General features: G+C 43.0%; 1 protein-coding gene across 1 annotated transcript; it reads left to right on the top strand.

The window, feature by feature from the left end:
• Positions 1-466: 466 nt before the first annotated feature.
• LOC120033581 lies at positions 467-15,291 on the top strand. The gene is made up of 5 exons (XM_038979989.1): positions 467-589; positions 12,859-13,174; positions 13,551-13,817; positions 13,890-14,042; positions 14,372-15,291. Exons 2-5 carry the CDS (start codon positions 12,874-12,876, stop codon positions 14,539-14,541), a joined length of 891 nt encoding a protein of 296 aa, XP_038835917.1. The 5' UTR covers positions 467-589; positions 12,859-12,873; the 3' UTR covers positions 14,542-15,291.
• The last annotated feature ends 4,821 nt before the right edge of the window (positions 15,292-20,112 follow it).

A 20,112-nucleotide genomic window follows, 5' to 3' on the forward strand; every position in this document is an offset into this window, starting at 1 on the left:
GGTGCAACTTTCTATGACAACATTAATTGAATCAAGAAATTGTTAAAGATGGACTTCATAAATGCTGTTATTCTTGATTTAATCATTCATAAATAATTGACCTCCACTTGACATTGAACAGAAGTAAATGCAGAAACATACCTGTTAGTTAACGTGTTTTGCCCAGAACAAAATGCCGTTTTTGTAACAGTCAGTCTGATGAGGATGAAAGTGAAGGTAATAAAAGTATCCCTCAACTTTTATGTAGACAGTCATTTGTGATTTGAAATGTCTTACCTGGAAAATAGTGGACATCACTGCCCTCGTGTGGTCATAGTGTTCACCCCTCTCATTCGCTGCCGTAGGTACAGACAACTGCGCTCCAAGACGTATTCATTGCGTGCCATGAGTGATTGACATATTTGTCTACCAATAGTAATACATCATGGAAATGTTCTCGTCCAATCCAGGCAGAGGATATACCAAACCAACCGGAATCAACGTTAAATATAGAATGCAGAACAGTTGCTTTTTCTTGTCATTGCATACTCTGCAATTACAGTAAAAGTGCAGACATCAGGAAGCAGAGCAAATCTAGGTTCGTGTTAAGGTTAGTGTTCTTAAAAAAAATACGTTACATTCGGTTTTGTGCAGACTTCTCTTTGGGACTTCTTGATAAGATTAGCTTGCTATACAGTAGCGAGCTACCATGGTCACGTGTCAATTAACCCATTCATAGACGCAAACTAGCTTTAGCGCCTAATTTACGGTATAGTCCAGGGATGGGTGACATAATTGTTCCATTTTATGATACAAGTATCACACTTGGTACACTAACACTAGATAGCATAATGAACATTAGCTACAGATTGGAGCCAGTCTGGGAAGCCCGTCAGTCAACCAGCCATCCAGATGTCCTGTTGGAAAATAGGGTAAAATCATTTCAAACAATATAAAAATTACTTTGTAATGTTATTTACTCATTAAATAAACCCCACAGGTAGACAATAGCTCTGATCATAAGATACTCGTAAGACCATAATATGGGCCATATTGAAGTAATTTTGATCATATTCCAGCAGCTATGTAAAAAAATAAAAATACTTTTTTGATACAGCCACCAAATTTCACACACAGCTAGGACATGTTTAAATACGGATATTTTTGGCTATAGTGCCATCGCAGATTTAGTCCATTACCCCCTGGTGGTCATATCCAATATGGCTGCTGAAAAATAGTCTAATAAACCCAAGATGGGTAACTGCTTGGATAGATGTCACCAGGGGGTTCTCTGCACCGGTCAGAGAGCAAGCTGACGACAGAGACAGTGCCAAAGTTCACATATTTATTGAGGACTTGTGGTTGGACATGGTAAAGTTGGATTTGTGTGTGGTTCTGCAGCAAAGAAGATGCATTCCAAGCAGGTTGCATAACATAAAAGGTAAAGGTGATAAGAATTACTATTAAACCAATATATCTCAAATAACAAAAATAAGGAAATTACATGACATCTTCATTTTATGACTTAAAGAAAATATACATGGATAATAGGAAAAAAACTTTCTCATAACTTGGACACACACAACTGTAAAAAAAAAACTGAGGACAGGATTTAAGTACAAAAAAGGTGTGAATGAGCCTGTCAGGGAAGTCCTGATAATTAGTGACAAGTGTGTGGCATTGAGAGAAAGGTGAAATCAACTTGGTTGATCAAGTTCATCTCAGTAGAGTCCTCCTTTTGAGGATCAGCGTGGCAGATGTGTTGTTGCCTACCCTCACCACCTGGGGGCGGCCCGTCAGGAAGTCCAGGATCCAGTTGCAGAGGGAGGTGTTTAGTCCCAGGGTCCTTATGAGCTTTGAGGGCACTATGGTGTTGAACGCTGAGCTGTAGTCAATGAATAGCATTCTCATATAGGTGTTCCTTTTGTCCAGGTGGGAAAGGGCAGTGTGGAGTGCAATAGAGATTGCATCATCTGTGGATCTGTTGGGGTGGTATGCAAATTGGAGTGGGTCTTGGGTTTCTGGGATGATGGTGTTGTGAGCCATGACCAGCCTTTCAAAGCACTTCATATCTACAGACGTGAGTACTACAGGTCGGTAGTCATTTAGGCAGGTTACCTTCGCGTTCTTTGGCACAGGGACTATGGTGGTCTGCTTGAAACATGTATGTATTACAGACTCTGTCAGGGTGAGGTTGAAAATGTCAGTGAAGACACTTGCCAGTTGGTCCGCGCATCCTCTGAGTACACGTCCTGGTAATCCGTCTGGCCCCGCAGCCTTGTGAATCTTGACCTGTTTAAAGGTCTTGCTCACATCGGCTATGGAGACCGTGATCACATAGTTGCCCGGAACAGCTGGTGCTCTCATGCATGCTTCAGTGTTGCTTGCCTCGAAGCGAGCATAAAAGGCATTTAGCCCCTCTGGTAGACTCGAGGCACTGGGCAGCTCGCGGCTGGGTTTCCCTTTGTAGTCCGTAACAGTTTGCAAGCCCTGCCACATCTGACGAGCATCAGAGCCTGTGTAGTAGGCTTCAATCTTAGTCCTGTATTGACGCTTTGCCTGTTTGATGGTTAGTCTGAGGGCATAGCGGGATTTCGTGTAAGCATCCGGATTAGTGTCCCGCTCCTTGAAAGCGACAGCTCTAGCCTTTAGCTCGGTGCGGATGTTGCCTGTATTTTTTTATTTTTTATTTCACCTTTATTTAACCAGGTAGGCTAGTTGAGAACAAGTTCTCATTTACAACTGCGACCTGGCCAAGATAAAGCAAAGCAGTGTGACACAGACAACAACACAGAGTTACACATGGAGTAAACAATAAACAAGCCAATAACACAATGAACAAGTCAATGACACAGTAGAAAAAAGAAAGTCTATATACAGTGTGTGCAAAAGGCATGAGGAGGTAGGCAATAAATAGGCCATAGGAGCGAATAATTACAATTTAGCAGATTAACACTGGAGTGATAAATGAGCAGATGATGATGTGCAAGTAGAGATACTGGTGTGCAAAAGAGCAGAAAAGTAAATCAAATAAAAACAGTATGGGGATGAGGTAGTTAGATTGGGTGGGCTATTTACAGATGGACTATGTACAGCTCCAGTGATCGGTTAGCTGCTCAGATAGTTGATGTTTAAAGTTGGTGAGGGAAATTAAAGTCTCCAATTTCAGCAAATTATTATTATTATTTTTTTTTGCAATTCGTTCCAGTCACTGGTAGCAGAGAACTGGAAGGAAAGGCGGCCAAATGAGGTGTTGGCTTTGGGGATGATCAGTGAGATATACCTGCTGGAATGTGTGCTACGGGTGGGTGTTATCGTGACCAGTGAACTGAGATAAGGCGGAGCTTTACCTAGCATAGACTTATAGATGACCTGGAGCCAGTGGGTCTGGCGACGAATATGTAGCGAGGGCCAGCCGACTAGAGCATACAGGTTGCAGTGGTGGTTTGGTAACAAAACGGATGGCACTGTGATAGACTGTATCCAGTTTGCTGAGTAGAGTATTTGAAGCTATTTTGTAGATGACATCGCCGAAGTCGAGTATTGGTAGGATAGTCAGTTTTGCTAGGGTAAGTTTGGCGGCGTGAGTGAAGGAGGCTTTGTTGCGAAATAGAAAGCCGACTCTAGATTTGATTTTGGATTGGAGATGTTTAATATGAGTCTGGAAGGAGAGTTTACAGTCTAACCAGACACCTAGGTATTTATAGTTGTCCACATATTCCATGTCGGAACCGTCCAGGGTGGTGATGCTAGTCGGGGCAGGCGGGTGCGGGCAGCGAACAGTTGAAAAGCATGCATTTGGTTTTACTAGCGTTTAAGAGCAGTTGGAGGCCACGGAAGGAGTTTTGTATGGCATTGAAGCTCGTTTGGAGGTTAGTTAGCACAGTGTCCAAGGAAGGGCCAGAAGTATACAGAATGGTGTCGTCTGCGTAGAGGTGGATCAGCCCGCAGCCCGCAGCAAGAGCGACATCATTGATATATATAGAGAAAAGAGTCGGCCCGAGAATTGAACCCTGTGGTACCCAATTAGAGACTGCCAGAGGTACGGACAACATGCCCTCCGATTTGACACACTGAACTCTGTCTGCAAAGTAGTTGGTGAACCAGGCAAGGCAGTCATTAGAAAAACCAAGGCTATTGAGTCTGCCGATAAGAAAACGGTGATTGACAGAGTCGAAAGCCTTGGCCAGGTCGATGAAGACGGCTGCACAGTACTGTCTTTTATCGATGGCGGTTATGATATCGTTTAGTACCTTGAGCATGGCTGAGGTGCACCCGTGACCGGCTCGGAAACCGGATTGCACAGCGGAGAAGGTACGGTGGGATTCAAAATGGTCAGTGATCTGTTTATTAACTTGGCTTTCGAAGACTTTAAATAGGCAGGGCAGGATGGATATAGGTCTATAACAGTTTGGGTCTAGGGTGTCACCCCCTTTGAAGAGGGGGATGACCGCGGCAGCTTTCCAATCTTTAGGGATCTCGGACGATACGAAAGAGAGGTTGAACAGGCTGGTAATAGGGGCTTCTGGTTAATCTGTGGCTTCTGGTTGGTATGGTCATTGTGGGGATGATGTCGTCGATGCACTTATTGAGGAAATGACTGAGGTGGAATACTCCTCAATGCCATTGGAGGAATCCTGGAACATATTCCAGTCTGCTAGCAAAACAGTCCTCTAGCATCGCAACCGCATCATCTGACCACTTTCGTATTGAGCGAGTCACTGGTACTTCCTGCTTTAGTTTTTGCTTGTAAGCAGGAATCAGGAAGATAGAATGATCAGATTTGCTAAATGCAGGGTGAGGGAGAGCTTTGAACGCATCTCTGTGTGTGGAGTAAAGGTGGTCTACGTTCTTTTTCTTCTTCTGGCTGCACATGTGAAATGCTGGTAAAATAGATTTAAGTTTTCCTACATTTTTAAGTTTTCTGGATGAACATTTTCCTGTTTCCTGCTTATGACCACGGTTTGCGGTGGTAAATAGACAGCTATGAAAAAATATAGATGAAAACTCTCTTGCTACACTGGTTCCTCCTTTGCGAGCTTGCACCGTGGGACTTAGAGGTACCCAGCGTCATAGTGTCATTGCTCCAGACCACCACAAGGGGGAGTAGAGCACTCATTATGCATTTGGGTCCCAAGGTTTTTATATGACCAATCATGTCGAGTGGTTCCAAAGACGAATTTTGACGTGAGCCACCCGTGTTCTGGTGGCGTTCTTCAACAAAGATGGCTGACAAAACATTACAGTGGAACCAAATGTAAGTTGTTATAACGTCATAACAAGTCAAGCAAACAATTACAATTGAAAGGAATATGTTAATGTAGAGTCAAACGTTTGTGCATATTTTTTTGTCATAAAGTTAATTTACGAAAATTGCTATTTATCAAGTTATCTGACTAGCTAACATTAGCCAGCTAGCTAGTGTTAGGAGAATGAATTTGTAATTCGTGTTGTTTGATGTTTTAGGGACTCCTGAGAAAACCAGCAAACCAGGCTGTCATCTTGTGAAACAGTGGATGTAAAGAATCTAGCTAGCTAAAGCATTTACTGCAAATGTAATGTACAATTGTGTAAGCTTGCCTTGCAATGCAGCTGAAGTAACATAGCTAGCTAACAGTTTACTTGCTTATTGTGTAGTGGAGGATAAAAATAACTGTATGCCTATGGATGTGTAGCTAGCTACAGTATGTAGCCGATCTGTGTATGGACCCTAAAACGTTAGGTTCTGAACTAATATTCATACCAATCTATGAACCTCAGCTATCATAGTTGTATCAACTTCAATTCCGAATGGCATTAATGAAGCCTATGGATAGAGTAGAATATAATAACTTTATTGTGCCAAGGATGCAAGTCCTATATACATATTACCATTAATCTGAGGACACAGGATAGTATTTCAATGAGATACTTAAATTCAACCAGTGGAGAATGTGAAACGTTTTATTGAATGAAGTTCATTATCCAGGTGTTATGAATACATAAATGCATTATAATTATTATAATTGTAATATTATAAATACAAGTTCAATCTGTACATCAATGCACATATGGTGTGCATTATAAAACGAGGAAGAAAGACGAGGTGGGGAGAGAGGTAAGAACAGCGGCAGACAGCATATGATTCATGAATTACAGTGCTACCCTAATATTCTCTCAGTTCATCACAATTGCGGTGTCTCCTAACCAGCCAGTTGGCCCGAAGGTTATCTTAAGAGCGGGTGAGGTGGCGATGACGGGACTGGCTTCCTCTCTCACATCAAAACATACCTGCAGACGAGTGACAGATGGATAGAGAGAGAGCATGATTAAGCCTTGTTTTTTTTATTCTAACACGGTCAGTCATCATAATCAGGATAAATAATATTATGATACTGGGCTCCACGGTGCATGCAATGAACTAGTTTTTATCAGAAAAGAATGTTGTTAAAAATGTCATGTGTCCAGCCTACTATCTAATGTACACAGAGTTCAGAGCACTCTCGTCTGAGTGTACCAGAGCGCAGAATAATTACTTTACGAGCACTCAACACCCGTTGAATATGGCCGGTGTCAGTAAACATCGGGAAAAAAGCGTAATTAAATTGTTTCCAGCAGCACATTTACAGTCACCAACGCTCTGGTTAACACGAAAACTGCCTTACCAGCTCTGCTAGGGCAAGTAAAATGGTCAGAGTGATCTCATTTGTGTCTGTAAGTAGCCAGCCAACGTTAGCTTGGGTGCTTGACTGCTGTTGTAAGGCCAGAACGCTCAAATCAACCCTACTCCTCGGCCCGAACGTCCAGTGTGCTCCGAGAGCAAAACGTCTGTATTTACAAACCGACAATCTGACAATGCTCTGAATTTATGAGCGTCACGTTGTACAGCGCTATATTTTCTGTTCTATCCTAACGGAAACTCAGAGGGTTTTTCATTTTTCATGGAGTAGAAACATCATAATATTAATCAAATTAATTAAGCATACTTGAGCATAGCTATAGCCATCAGTCTTAATGTGTTTTTAGGTTCATCACTCACTGCGAAGTTTGTCAAGGTCCCTAGCAGGGTTGCCATGTCTGCGGTTTTCTCGCTAAATTGGGCTACTTTGTGAAAATGTATTGGACACGGGTTGTGGGTTTTTAGGCTACTTCTAAACTGCACCGCGGCCGCCATGGCATTTCTCGTAAAAAAAAGAAAAGATATATATATGTATACACACACAGTACCAGTCAAAAGTTTGGACACACCTACTCATTTCATTAATAAAATAAAGATGTTGATTTAGTTATGGATCCATAACAAATTACTATGGGAATAAATATCACTGATTTACAGAAATATTGTAACAAAGTTGTCTAATGAAGGCTAACAATTTAGAGTCCTCCAATCTTGTAGCCTACTCCCGACAATCACGTTGTACAGCGCCATATTTTCCATTCAATCCTAATGGAAACCCTTAGGGTTTCGTTTTTCGTTTTTCTCTGAATGGAAACACCGTAATATTAATCAAATTAATTAAGTCAAATTTCTTAAAATCAACCCCATATACTATGTTATTACAAAAAAGGTTTTAAATTCTCTGTTAATGCCAATACGGAATACTATCATGCTTCTCAAAGATGCTCTCTGGTGGTCAAACTAGCAATAACTTGCAGTAACAAGAAATGGCTGAGAATTAAATGACGTGCCACAGAATGCTGCAGCAGCACGCAACTTTTAAAGGAGGAACCGCTGTAGGTAGTTGGGTCTACAGCTATCATGAGCAGTGGTGTAAAGTACTTAAGTAAAAATACTTTAAAGTACTACTAGTTTTTTGGGGTGTCTGTACTTTAGTATTTATATTTTTGACAACTTTTACTTTTAGTTCACTACATTCCTAAAGAAAATGCTGTACTTTTTACTCCATACATTTTCCCTGACTCACAAAAGTATCTGGCTGACTCACTAAACACATGCTTAATTTGTAAATTATGTCTGATTGTTGGAGCGTGCCCCTGGCTATCCGTAAATAAAAATGATGCTGTCTGGTTTGCTTAATATAAGGGATTTTAAATCATTTAAACTTTTGATTCTTAAGTATATTTTAGCAATGACATTTACTTTCGATACTTAAGTATATTTAAAACTAAATACTAAATATTTACTTTTACTGTGATTTTCACTTTTACTTGAGTCATTTTCTATTAATGTATTTCTACTTTTTCTCAAGTATGACAATTGGGTACTTTTTTCACCACTGATCATGAGGTACTGTGCCACAGGGGAGCAATATCTCGAGACTTCCTTAATATTAGACATTGCACACTAGCTGTTATTGACAAATAGACACACACCACCACCCCTCGTCTTACCAGAGGTAGCTGTTTTGTCTTACCGATGCACGGAAAGCCCAGAGTCGTCGTTCAGCCACGACTCAGTGAAACATAATATATTACAGTTTATAAGATGTTCTGTTGGTAATATAGTCTCAAATGGAGCTCATCCAGTTTATTCTCCAGTGATTGCACGTTGGTCAATAGAACGAATGGTAGAGACGGGTTACCCACTGGCAGACAAATTCTCACAAGGGACTCGGATCTGCGCCGCTTTTTTTATTAGAGAAGAATTAATTCACTTTTTCAATGCTAGTTAAGGATACTATAGTTATCACATTTTACGTTGGATTCATTAAGTACAAAAAGCTAAGTGTTTTTATTTAAATTCTGGTGGCACTCTGCGCACACACCAGTGGCGTGTATTCATGGATGCCAAGGGAAGCCAGAATTCCCCAAAGAAATTACAACAAAAAATAATTTGTAAAAAATAAAATAATAATAATTTATCTTTCGTCTCTCTGTGTTTCATAAGTGTTATTCAACAAGCTGAATGTATCTCACCGTAGAACGCATCAGAGCGAACAAAACAGTTATCTATTTGATGCTGTCTGGTCAACATAGATTATTACATTGTTGCAAGCATTTGGCCTCCCTTTATTAAATAATAGCCAACCAGCATTGAGCTAAACTGAGTTATCTCAGCTGTGAACGGTCATAGTGTGCCAAAAAAAAGTATCAAAGGAAGCCAGTTTGGATTTGGCTTCAGAGCAATCACATCAGAAACCAAATGTCATGGAGATAGGGATTTGGACTTGTGGTTTTACTTAATTCTCCGTACTGCCCAATGATTATAACGGCGATTCTGATCCAACCATAAATTCATACATTGTGCCCCTGACCTGAGAGGATGGAAGTTCAACATGTAGCTAGATGTAGTATGCTAATGTTTACTAGCTGGCCTGGTGCATTGTTGCTCCTGAAATTAAGTTAGGGTAGCGAGCAAGCATTTTAGCCAGGTAGCCTAGGACAACAAAAACTAAAACTGTGTACTGTATGAGAGAGTCATAGACTGTTTAGGCATCATGAAAGAAGAGGATGGCATTGGCGTTTCTACAAGTATGGTGAGTCAACATGTTTTTTCTACTTGCAAACACACACACTCACACACACAGAAATCAGAACCATGGACAGCCACACCATATTTAGTTCAAGTTGATTGGACTAACTCGTTTTTGTTATCTTTTAGTTGTCACTGTATTAGACTAAGCATAGGTGATGAGATGATGTTGAAATGTTGAAGTTGAAATGGTGCTGGAATAGTGGAGGAAGCTCCTGTTTTCTTTACGACTTGCGGTAACTCTCTGGTTCTAAATGTATCGTTTTTTCGTAGTCCGAAAATGTTGGAAACATGGCCTTGCTGTAGATCATGTAACTGTTTGTTACATGCAATATGTTTTGTGGACATCACCGGACAGATGTTGCTCTCTGGTTTTGGAATGAAACAATTGTGTGGTTGAATTTATTTTGCCACTGTGTCGTCTTATTGTCTTGGCCTTAGGCCTATATATCACGGTGTCAATGCGTATATGAACTAACAGGTTATAGAGCAAACAACGCAATTCATTTTTTGGGGGGGGGCTTGTCCTCCCCAGTGATTTTACTCACACACCACTACTAGGGTGATCACATTTAAAATACCCAAATGCAGGACAACAGGATGATTTTGCGGGACATTCCCTGGATATTTTAGCCTACATTATTAAAAACATTTGGCAGTTAGGCCTAATGTCCTCTTCAAGTTTAGCTGGAATTTAAGCCAAAAGGATTTAAGAAATATGATTGGTTGACAATAGGCCTATCTATGACATTGGCCTACTTCTCGTCTTGCGCAGAATATTAAATCTCAACAACGATTGGAGAATTGTTTAACATTACCAGTAGGCTTAGGCTACCACATGCTTATGTTATATATATTTTGTGACTGCAAGAGACAAGTTGTAATGTGTGACTAAAATAAGAGACAAATTAACCTTTTTTCTAAATTAGTGTTGCTTGAATTTGTTGATAAAATGTCGGACATGATTGTTTTGTTGCGGGACAAAGGGTCAAAATGCATGACTGTACCGCACAATCCGGGACATGTGGTCACCCTAACCGCTACTGGCACACACAAGCTTGTAGCTCTGATCCAATGTTAAGCCAACTCTCAGAAGTTCAGACATTGAAAGTTCCTTCATACCATGCCAACTATTAGCCCTTACGAAGTTAAAAAACACCACCCCAATCCACTATTTAACCCAATCTAATCCTACTACAGGCCAACGGTCTGAGAAGACAGAAAACTACCACCAATCCCAAGTACTACCAATCCCAAGTACTGCAGCTGCCACCACAACAGCTATTTTCTGTGACTTACGTTCCATTTCTGCAGTTGACAACCATGGCTATGAATGCTAAGAAACCCACCTTACTGAAGTACATATTATTCCCATCCCTCTCTATTGGTCTCTGCCTACTTGCAGGAATCCTCTTAGGATCCCTAACCCTGTACCCATCTTCCTCTACCACTCTCTTCACTGCTTCAGCATACAATACTTTCTGTACTACTCTGACAACTTCATCCTGCCTTTCTCTCACTAGACACCTCCGATCTTCAGCCACATGGCACCCCCACAGGTAACACACACAACTTTCTCCACCCATATTTCACATTCTTTCCTCTAATGCCCTCCTGCACACTTCTCACATCTAGGAATCTCCATCATACACACTGCTGCAACATGACCATAAGCTTGGCACCTAAAACACCATAGTATTTTCAGAACAAAATATCTCATATCTGGGATAACTGACACATCCTAACTTGACCTTGTCGGGCAAAACTCATCAGGACAATGTCTTCTCCGTTTCACCATGCTCCACACCGGGTCTGCGTCGCACCACACAGAGGGCGTCACAGACACCAGGAATCTTCACTTTCAGCTGATCCTCCTCAACACTTAATGCTACCCCCGTTATCAATCCTTTCAACGGCGCCCTGCTCCGGAGAACAAAGCAAGTCACAGTTCTTGTCCGTAGTCGCGTGGTCCAGAGCGCACAGTTCCTCTGGATGGAAGGAACACAATAAATCATCACGAGTCCACTTTGCGTTACTTTCACCGACTCAACAGTCCCCAACCTCAGAATACAAGACAGAATACAAGGATCCATTCTCTCCACAAATCTAACTCCTGCTGGGCCAGTATCATCCTTGTCATCATTGGGACGAGGCTCGAACTCGGCAATCCTCACCGCAGGTACTTCATCCTCACTCTTGTCACGTTCAATCTCTGAACTACTGGAGCACGTATCCCTCTTTTTGCATTTGACACCAACCTTCCTCACCACACCGCTTCCCTCTACACTCACTTCCTTCTCGACGTCACGTTCCATTTCCTTTAGCTCTTTCAAACGTTCTGTGTTATCCTCCATTCCATATTCACTAAAAACATATTCCCCTTTTTTTCTTGTCCGCCATCTTCTCCCTCATCAGATCTTCCAGAAGTCTTGTGCAATCCCCCACTCCATATTTATTCATAATATGTTCCTCTTTTTTTCTTATCCGCCATCTTCCGTTCCGTTTGCTCCCTTTCACTGCCGTATCTCTGGCCTAATTCAGATAATGCAAGATGTCCAGCGCTTCAAGCCAAGCCTCCTCCTCCACCCTCTCTCGCTCTCTCCCCAGCTGCAAAATTTAAGTCACATTTCGCACCCTACACTTGTCTGTCCAATGCATGTAAACAACTATATCTGGCCCACTCCATAGCAAGCTGCTCTATCCACATTGATTGGTGAAGTAATTTAATGTGGCGCTAAATGTAAAAAAATAAAATATATATAACGATTTCAGAGGTTTAAAAAGTAACAGAAAGGAACGATATAAACCTTTACTTGTTTTGGTTCAAACTGGTTCAGAACTTTATTTTGCTGGTTGGAACAGTACTGGAACGGAACCCAAAAAATAGTTCTGTTCAGAACGAAACAATTGGAAAATTATTTGGATTCCAACCCTTGGTGTAAACGGAAGAAGGACGCAAAACATTTCTTAAACGGAAGCAAACGGAACGAATTGGGGAGGGACCTACCTGAATTTGTCCAATACAAACTAGTTTTAGTTGCAACTGTTTGGCTAATGATTACACCTTTGTTGTCACTGAAAAATACTGTCTTCTGCAACTATATTAAAACAGTGGACAGTAAGTGTATATTTTGCATTTGTGAATTTTTTGGGGGGGGATGTGATATGAAGTAAAGGGCTTTTATGTTTCTAAAACCGTAGGCCAATTGAGAATCGATTTAAGTTTAGATGGTGTATTTGGCTGTTTTGGCTGCCAGAGACAATTTGCCTTTAAATAGAACATGTACTGTAAGGTTCCCCAAATGTAGATTCATATCAAAAGGCTCCGTGTGCGATTCTCACAGACCTAGCATAACTATACAACTCATAACAGTGATTCTGATAAGAGTCTATATCGGTCCAACATATCAATATGCAATGCAGTCTAAAAAATAAATATGATCATCATAGAAGTCATTATTCAGCAGGTCTGGTTTGTGAAGATGGAGGGAGAGCATCCTCATGAGGAGAAGCAGACTGAAACTGCTTGCTGTGCATCCCAATGTCCCAAAGATGGAGAGGAGAGGCAGGGACAAAGGGCTATGTTATGGTCCATCCAGGAGGCAGTGGAGAGGCAGACCATGCAGATAGGAGTGTCCGCCTGTGGGGCAACGGCCGTAGTGGACGTCCTACAGGCCCTCGGCATCATTGTGGCACCCGAGATGGCTGACCGGTGTGTGCGGACGTGCCTGAGGAGGAACGAGGCGCCGCTGCCCGATTACCTGTTCTCCCGGAGCGAGGCTGGTACTGACCATTGACCGCTTACTGTCCTTGTTCTATTTAGCTAACAACCGTGCACTGTTTTCACAATAATCACCTGACCGCAAACTAACCTAATTACCACAATTTATGACAAGAATCTTTGGCCCCAACCCTGATTTGACTGAACACAACAGCCAACCACAACACTCATCCAGCAGTCTACTCTGACCACAACCCTTAGAACTTCCTCATTATACCACAATTTCTCTAACTGGACCACAGGCCCTCAACCATGACCACCAAATGCTCTGTTAACTCTGTTTGTGTGTATGTGTGCGTGTTTGTGTGTTTGTGTATTTATTTTCCACTGTTATATATCTGTGATGCACCCTCCTCTCTGTCTCTTCCACTCTCCCAGGCGCCACACACGCACAGCTGATAGCTGGGGCGGAGCAGGCCAGTGGTGGGCGCGTGCTGGGTCGCCACTTCGCCCTCCACCCTCGCCGGCGGGTGAGGCTGGTACCCTGGCTGGCACAGTGGATCCAGAAAGGGGCAGTGCCCGTGGCCACAATGAACATGCAGCTGGCAGTGCCAGAGGGAGAGGAGGTTCCCGACGCATGGCACCACCAACTCATCTTTGGGGTCGGACCCGACACTGTCTATATGACCAACCCCCTGGATGTGGGTAAGGTGTGTGTGTGTGTGTGAGTGTGTGAGAGTATAGCCTGTGTGTGACTTCATGCATTCTATGTCCCAGTGAGTGAGCGGGAGGTCCATCAGCGACTCTGCAGTGAATCTGTGTTGCTGATACGTCGAGAGGATGTGCTGCTGAGATTGACAGGTGACACCCCTCTGTCTAGCCTATCAGACAACCAGTCTGACCCACGCTGGAAAGCCCTGGATGTGGAGGGTGAGAGAGAGATTTCACCGCTCTCTGTTACTCTGGTCATGTTCCCCTGCTCAGATGTTGCATGCATCAATCAATGGTTGTGTGCCATGTCATCGACTGTGTTATATAAAATACCTATCCAGCCGCTTTAAGATCTGGCATGCGTCAGTAACGCCTGGGCAGAGGAAGGCGCCCTATGTCTGTCTCTCTCTCTCTCTCTCTCACTCTTTGTCTCAGAATAACACACAAACAATTTAGTTCTGCCAAAACAGGATGTCAATGACGTGTGCGTGTGTGTGTGTGTGTGCACACCTGTGCGTTTGTGTGCGTGTGGTCCTTTACTCCCTTAGGTCAATTGAGGCAGATGATTCGTGAGGAAGACCATGATGATGAAGATCAGTTTAGGATGAGCCATGTCGTGATCCCTGCAGCGTACAGTTCAGGTGTGACAGTCTTCGCCCTCAGAGACTCAGACCAAGGACAGGAGCTTCTCCACACCCCTGAACTCTCTTTGCTTTGATATGGCTGGACAGTGGACACATCATAACCAAAAATCTTGCTGTGATTGGACAATGCATCTTTGACCTTCCCGCTATTGTTACATGTATTTGGTGAGGGGAAATGTTCAGAAACTGGTGATAGAAATGTCATTAATAGAGCTGGCATGGTTCCTTATTCTACAGGCAAGATAGAAATATATTATGTAGAACAGACAAGCCTATCTGAACATCCCACAATGTTGCACCCTGCTGAATGTGCCCCAGGCGTATTCAGTGAGGTGAAACACTCAAAAACAGATATACACTATAGAATTGATAGAGCTGACTCAATTTCCTATTCAGGCACAACTCATAATTCTGATATGTCTATAATATTGGCCAGTCATGTTGTACACAATACATTTTTATCTGAACGTTCAGTAACGTTACTCTGACCTGAACGAGGCCCTGCTGCTGTACAGGCAGGATATCCGTCCCTGACAGTAATACCTTGTTTGAACACTTTTCTGGGTCGTATTCACTGACATCAAGCAGAAGAAAATTAACTGAAACAGGGAGTGACTCCCTGAACTTACCCAATAACAAGCATTAATTTTCCTTTTCCATTGCATAACGTTTTGCTACAGTATGCACTAATGAATACGACCCTGATCTTATGTGTGTGACGTTAAGAATAGCCTACTTGATGTATGCCCCTGCACCAGTGGAGGCTGCTGAGTGGAGAACGGCCCGTAATAATGGCTGGAACTGCGCAAATAGAATGGCATCAAGCACATAGAAACCATGTGTTTGATGAATGTGATACCATTACACTAATTCCGCTCCAGCCATTACCACGAGCCCGTCCTCCCCAATTAAGGTGCCACCAACCTCCTGTGCCCTGCACATTGAAATGGTGTACGGTTTGAAACCCTGTCTTCTGCAGCGGGACGATCAACCCTAATGCGCCACTCTGTGCAATACCAGATAAGCTAAATCATGTGGCACTGGAATGTAAATGTGATGCTGTGCTCATCTACACAGATAACGATTAGGTATATATCTGAGTGTGCTCATGATTTGCAGTTTTCTGTGCTCAAGATTTTTGGCTACCACTTATTTGGCCAGTTTCCCAGATACAGATTAAGCCTGGTCCTTGACTAAGAATGATGTTCAATGGAGATTCTCCATTAACAGTAGCAGTTGAGTCCAGGACGAGGCTTAATCTGTGTCCAGGAAACCAACCAAATATGAAACGATGTTTAAATCAATCAACGTGTATCTGTTGTCGTTCCAGGATGTGATGTTTGTCATGTTAACTCCCTTTTATTTGTAAGCTATCAAAATACATAAAGAGAGTTGCAAGATCTATATATAAAAACTCCCAGTCATTTCTTGGGTAAAACACCAAGGTTTCGGCATCACTGTGCCTTCTTCAGGGTACTGTCATGAATGCTTGAACCAGGTTATGAAGACAAACGGTGCAATTAGTGTAAGCAATGACAATAGTGAGGGGTGTGAATGACTTGAGTGAAACCGTTATATACAGTGCATTCGGAAAGTATTCAGACCCCTTCCCTTTTTCCACATTTTGGTACATTACAGCCTTATTATAAAATGGATTAAATAAAAAAAATCCTCATCAATCTACACAAAATACCCCATAATGACAAAGTGAAAACAGGTTCTTAGAAATGTTTGCAAATGTATTCAAAATGAAAAACATAACTTATTTACAAAAGTATTCAGACCCTTTGCTATGAGACTCGAAAGTGCATCCTGTTTCCATTGATCATCCTGGAGATGTTTCTACAACTCGATTGGGGTACACCTGTGGAATATTCAATTGATTGGACATGATTTGGAAAGGCACACACCTGTCTATATAAGGTCCCACAGTTGACAGTGCATGTCAGAGCAAAAACCAAGCCATGAGGTTGAAGGAATTGTCCGGAAAGCTCCAAGACAGGATTGTGTCGTGGCACAGATCTGGGGAAAGGTACCAAAGAAATTCTGCAGCATTGATGGTCCCCAAGAAGAAGTTTGGAACCAGCAAGACTTCCTAGAGCTGGCCGCCCGGCCAAACAGCAATCGGGGAAAGGGGCCTTGGTCAGGGAGGTGACCAAGAACCCAATGGTCACTCTGACAGAGTTCCTCTGTGGAGATGGGAGAACCATCTCTGCAGCACTCCACCAATCAGGCCTTTATGGTAGAGTGGCCAGATGGAAGACACTCCTCAGTAAAAGACACATGACAGCCTGCTTGGAGTTTGGCAAAAGGCACCTAAAGGACTCTCAGACCATGAGAAACAAGATTCTCTTGTCTGATGAATGCAAAGCGTCACATCTGGAGGAAACCTGGCACCATCCCTACGGTGAAGCATGGTGGTGGCAGTATCATGCTGTGAGGATGTTTTTCAGTGGCAGGGACTGGCAGACTTGTCAGATCGAGGGAAAGTAGAACAGCGCAAAGTACAGAGAGATCCTTGATGAAAATCTGCTCCAGAGCCCTCAGGACCTCAGACTGGGACGAAGGTTCACCTTCCAGCAGGACAACGACCCTAAGCACACAGCCAAGACAATCCAGGAGTGGCTTCGGAACAAGTCTCTGAATGTCATTGAGTGGTGCAGCCAGAGGCCAGACTTGAGCCCGATCAATCATCTCTGGAGAGACCGCTATTTATCTTTAATACATTTGCAAAACTTTCTAAAAACCTTTTTTTGCTTTGTCATAATGGGGTATTATGTGTAGATTGAGGAGGGAAAAAAACTATTTAATCAATTTTAGAATAAGGCTGTAACGTAACAAAATGTCAAAAGTCAAGCGGGCTGAATACTTTCCCGAATGCACTGTATATACACTGCTCAAAAAAATAAAGGGAACACTTAAACAACACAATGTAACTCCAAGTCAATCACACTTCTGTGAAATCAAACTGTCCACTTAGGAAGCAACACTGATTGACAATAAATTTCACATGCTGTTGTGCAAATGGAATAGACAAAAGGTGGAAATTATAGGCAATTAGCAAGACACCCCCAAAAAAGGAGTGATTCTGCAGGTGGTGATAACAGACCACTTCTCAGTTCCTATGCTTCCTGGCTGATGTTTTGGTCACTTTTGAATGCTGGCGGTGCTCTCACTCTAGTGGTAGCATGAGACGGAGTCTACAACCCACACAAGTGGCTCAGGTAGTGCAGTTCATCCAGGATGGCACATCAATGCGAGCTGTGGCAAAAAGGTTTGCTGTGTCTGTCAGCGTAGTGTCCAGAGCATGGAGGCGCTACCAGGAGACAGGCCAGTACATCAGGAGACGTGGAGGAGGCCGTAGGAGGGCAACAACCCAGCAGCAGGACCGCTACCTCCGCCTTTGTGCAAGGAGGTGCACTGCCAGCACCCTGCAAAATAACCTCCAGCAGGCCACAAATGTGCATGTGTCTGCTCAAACGGTCAGAAACAGACTCCATGAGGGTGGTATGAGGGCCCGATGTCCACAGATGGGGGTTGTGCTTACAGCCCAACACCGTGCAGGACGTTTGGCATTTGCCAGAGAACACCAAGATTGGCAAATTCGCCACTGGCGCCCTGTGCTCTTCACAGATGAAAGCAGGTTCACACTGAGCACATGAGCACGTGACAGACGTGACAGAGTCTGGAGACGCCGTGGAGAACGTTCTGCTGCCTGCAACATCCTCCAGCATGACCGGTTTGGCGATGGGTCAGTCATGGTGTGGGGTGGCATTTATTTGTGGGGCCGCACAGCCCTCCATGTGCTCGCCAGAGGTAGCCTGACTGCCAATAGGTACCGAGATGAGATCCTCAGACCCCTTGTGAGACCATATGCTGACACATGCACATTTGTGGCCTGCTGGAGGTCATTTTGCAGGGCTCTGGCAGTGCACCTCCTTGCACAAAGGCGGAGGTAGCGGTCCTGCTGCTGGGTTGTTGCCCTCCTACGGCCTCCTCCACGTCTCCTGATGTACTGGCCTGTCTCCTGGTAGCGCCTCCATGCTCTGGACACTACGCTGACAGACACAGCAAACCTTTTTGCCACAGCTCGCATTGATGTGCCATCCTGGATGAACTGCACTACCTGAGCCACTTGTGTGGGTTGTAGACTCTGTCTCATGCTACCACTAGAGTGAGAGCACCCCCAGCATTCAAAATTGACCAAAACATCAGCCAGGAAGCATAGGAACTGAGAAGTGGTCTGTGGTCACCACCTGCAGAATCACTCCTTTTTTGGGGGTGTCTTGCTAATTGCCTATAATTTCCACCTTTTGTCTATTCCATTTGCACAACAGCATGTGAAATTTATTGTCAATCAGTGTTGCTTCCTAAGTGGACAGTTTGATTTCACAGAAGTGTGATTGACTTGGAGTTACATTGTGTTGTTTAAGTGTTCCCTTTATTTTTTTGAGCAGTGTATTTAATTGTTTCCAAATTCATTACATTTTTGTTACATGTAACATTTTGGTTCAACCATAATGCATAATAAGCATCAAAAAGGGGAACATATTGGGGGTACGCTGATAAACAGTAGAAATTATATATTCATTTAAAAGACTTATTGTTCATAAGAAGGGCCTGAGATCCAAGTCAATTTTCAGACCACTAGGGGTCAATGTTTTTAGACAGGATATCCGGTAGGCCTCCCTCTAGTAGTAGGATCTTGATTTTTGAGCTGCTACTGGATTGTCAGTATTCTTACACCTGATTGAGCTGCGGTGTTCAGCAATGCGTTATTTTACTTGTCTTTTCGTTGGTCCTACGTAGGCTTTCTCACATGAACAGGTGATGAGATAGATTACTCGTTTTCATTTTCTCTGAACACACAGACTGTTGAATTGTTTTTCTTCTTCGGTTTAGTTTTTAGTAATTGAGATATTGAGATTTTCATCATTGCAGCATCAAGGGTTTTGTCCTTGTAGCCTCTCATTTTGAATTTCTGTAATTTTCTTAGCATTGCTGTCAAAATCTGACTGGTGGCCACATATTAATTTAATCCTGCGTAGCTGGCTATATGGTAGACCATTCTTGAGGGGAAGGGGATGCATACTATCCACACATAGCATGGTATTGCGGTCTGTGGGCTTTGTGTATAACTCTATGTGTAATGCATCATTCTCTTTGAACCATAAATCCAGGTAGTTTATTTTTCTCTCATCAGTCTGCATGGTGAATTTGAGGTATTCAGAGCTCTTGTTTAGCAGAGTTTAGAATTCATTTAGTTCCTGCTGACTTCCTTCGCAGAGCACAAAGACATCATCTTTGTATCTCTTCCATAGGAGTGTTTTAGAAAGTAGGGGGTGTGTCTCTGTTTTGTAAATGAGTGCTTCCTCAATTTGTCCCACATACAGGTTTGCATAGTTGGGGGCGAAGTGGAAGCCCATGGCTACACCCTGAATTTGAAGGGAAAAGTCTGACACAAAGACAGTAGTTTTTGGATAATACCAATTCAGTGAGTTGCAAGATGCAATCATTGGATGAAGCAAGGGTAGGGTCTCTCTGCTGAAGGAAGTGTTGCAGCACCTGCATGCCTCCAGTGTGTGGAATATTAGTGTACAAGCTCTCCACATCAAAAGTGGCCAGCAAGGTGCCCTCTGGTATCC

Source organism: Salvelinus namaycush, chromosome 40, assembly GCF_016432855.1.
Source record: "Salvelinus namaycush isolate Seneca chromosome 40, SaNama_1.0, whole genome shotgun sequence".
Lineage (NCBI taxonomy): Eukaryota > Metazoa > Chordata > Actinopteri > Salmoniformes > Salmonidae > Salvelinus > Salvelinus namaycush.

Coding starts and splice junctions, on each gene's coding strand:
- LOC120033581 (XM_038979989.1), top strand. CDS start 12,874: ATGGAGGGAGAGCATCCTCATGAGGAGAAGCAGACTGAAACTGCTTGC. Junction 13,175..13,550: donor GTTCTCCCGGAGCGAGGCTG/GTACTGACCATT, acceptor CCACTCTCCCAG/GCGCCACACACGCACAGCTG. Junction 14,043..14,371: donor GAAAGCCCTGGATGTGGAGG/GTGAGAGAGAGA, acceptor TTACTCCCTTAG/GTCAATTGAGGCAGATGATT.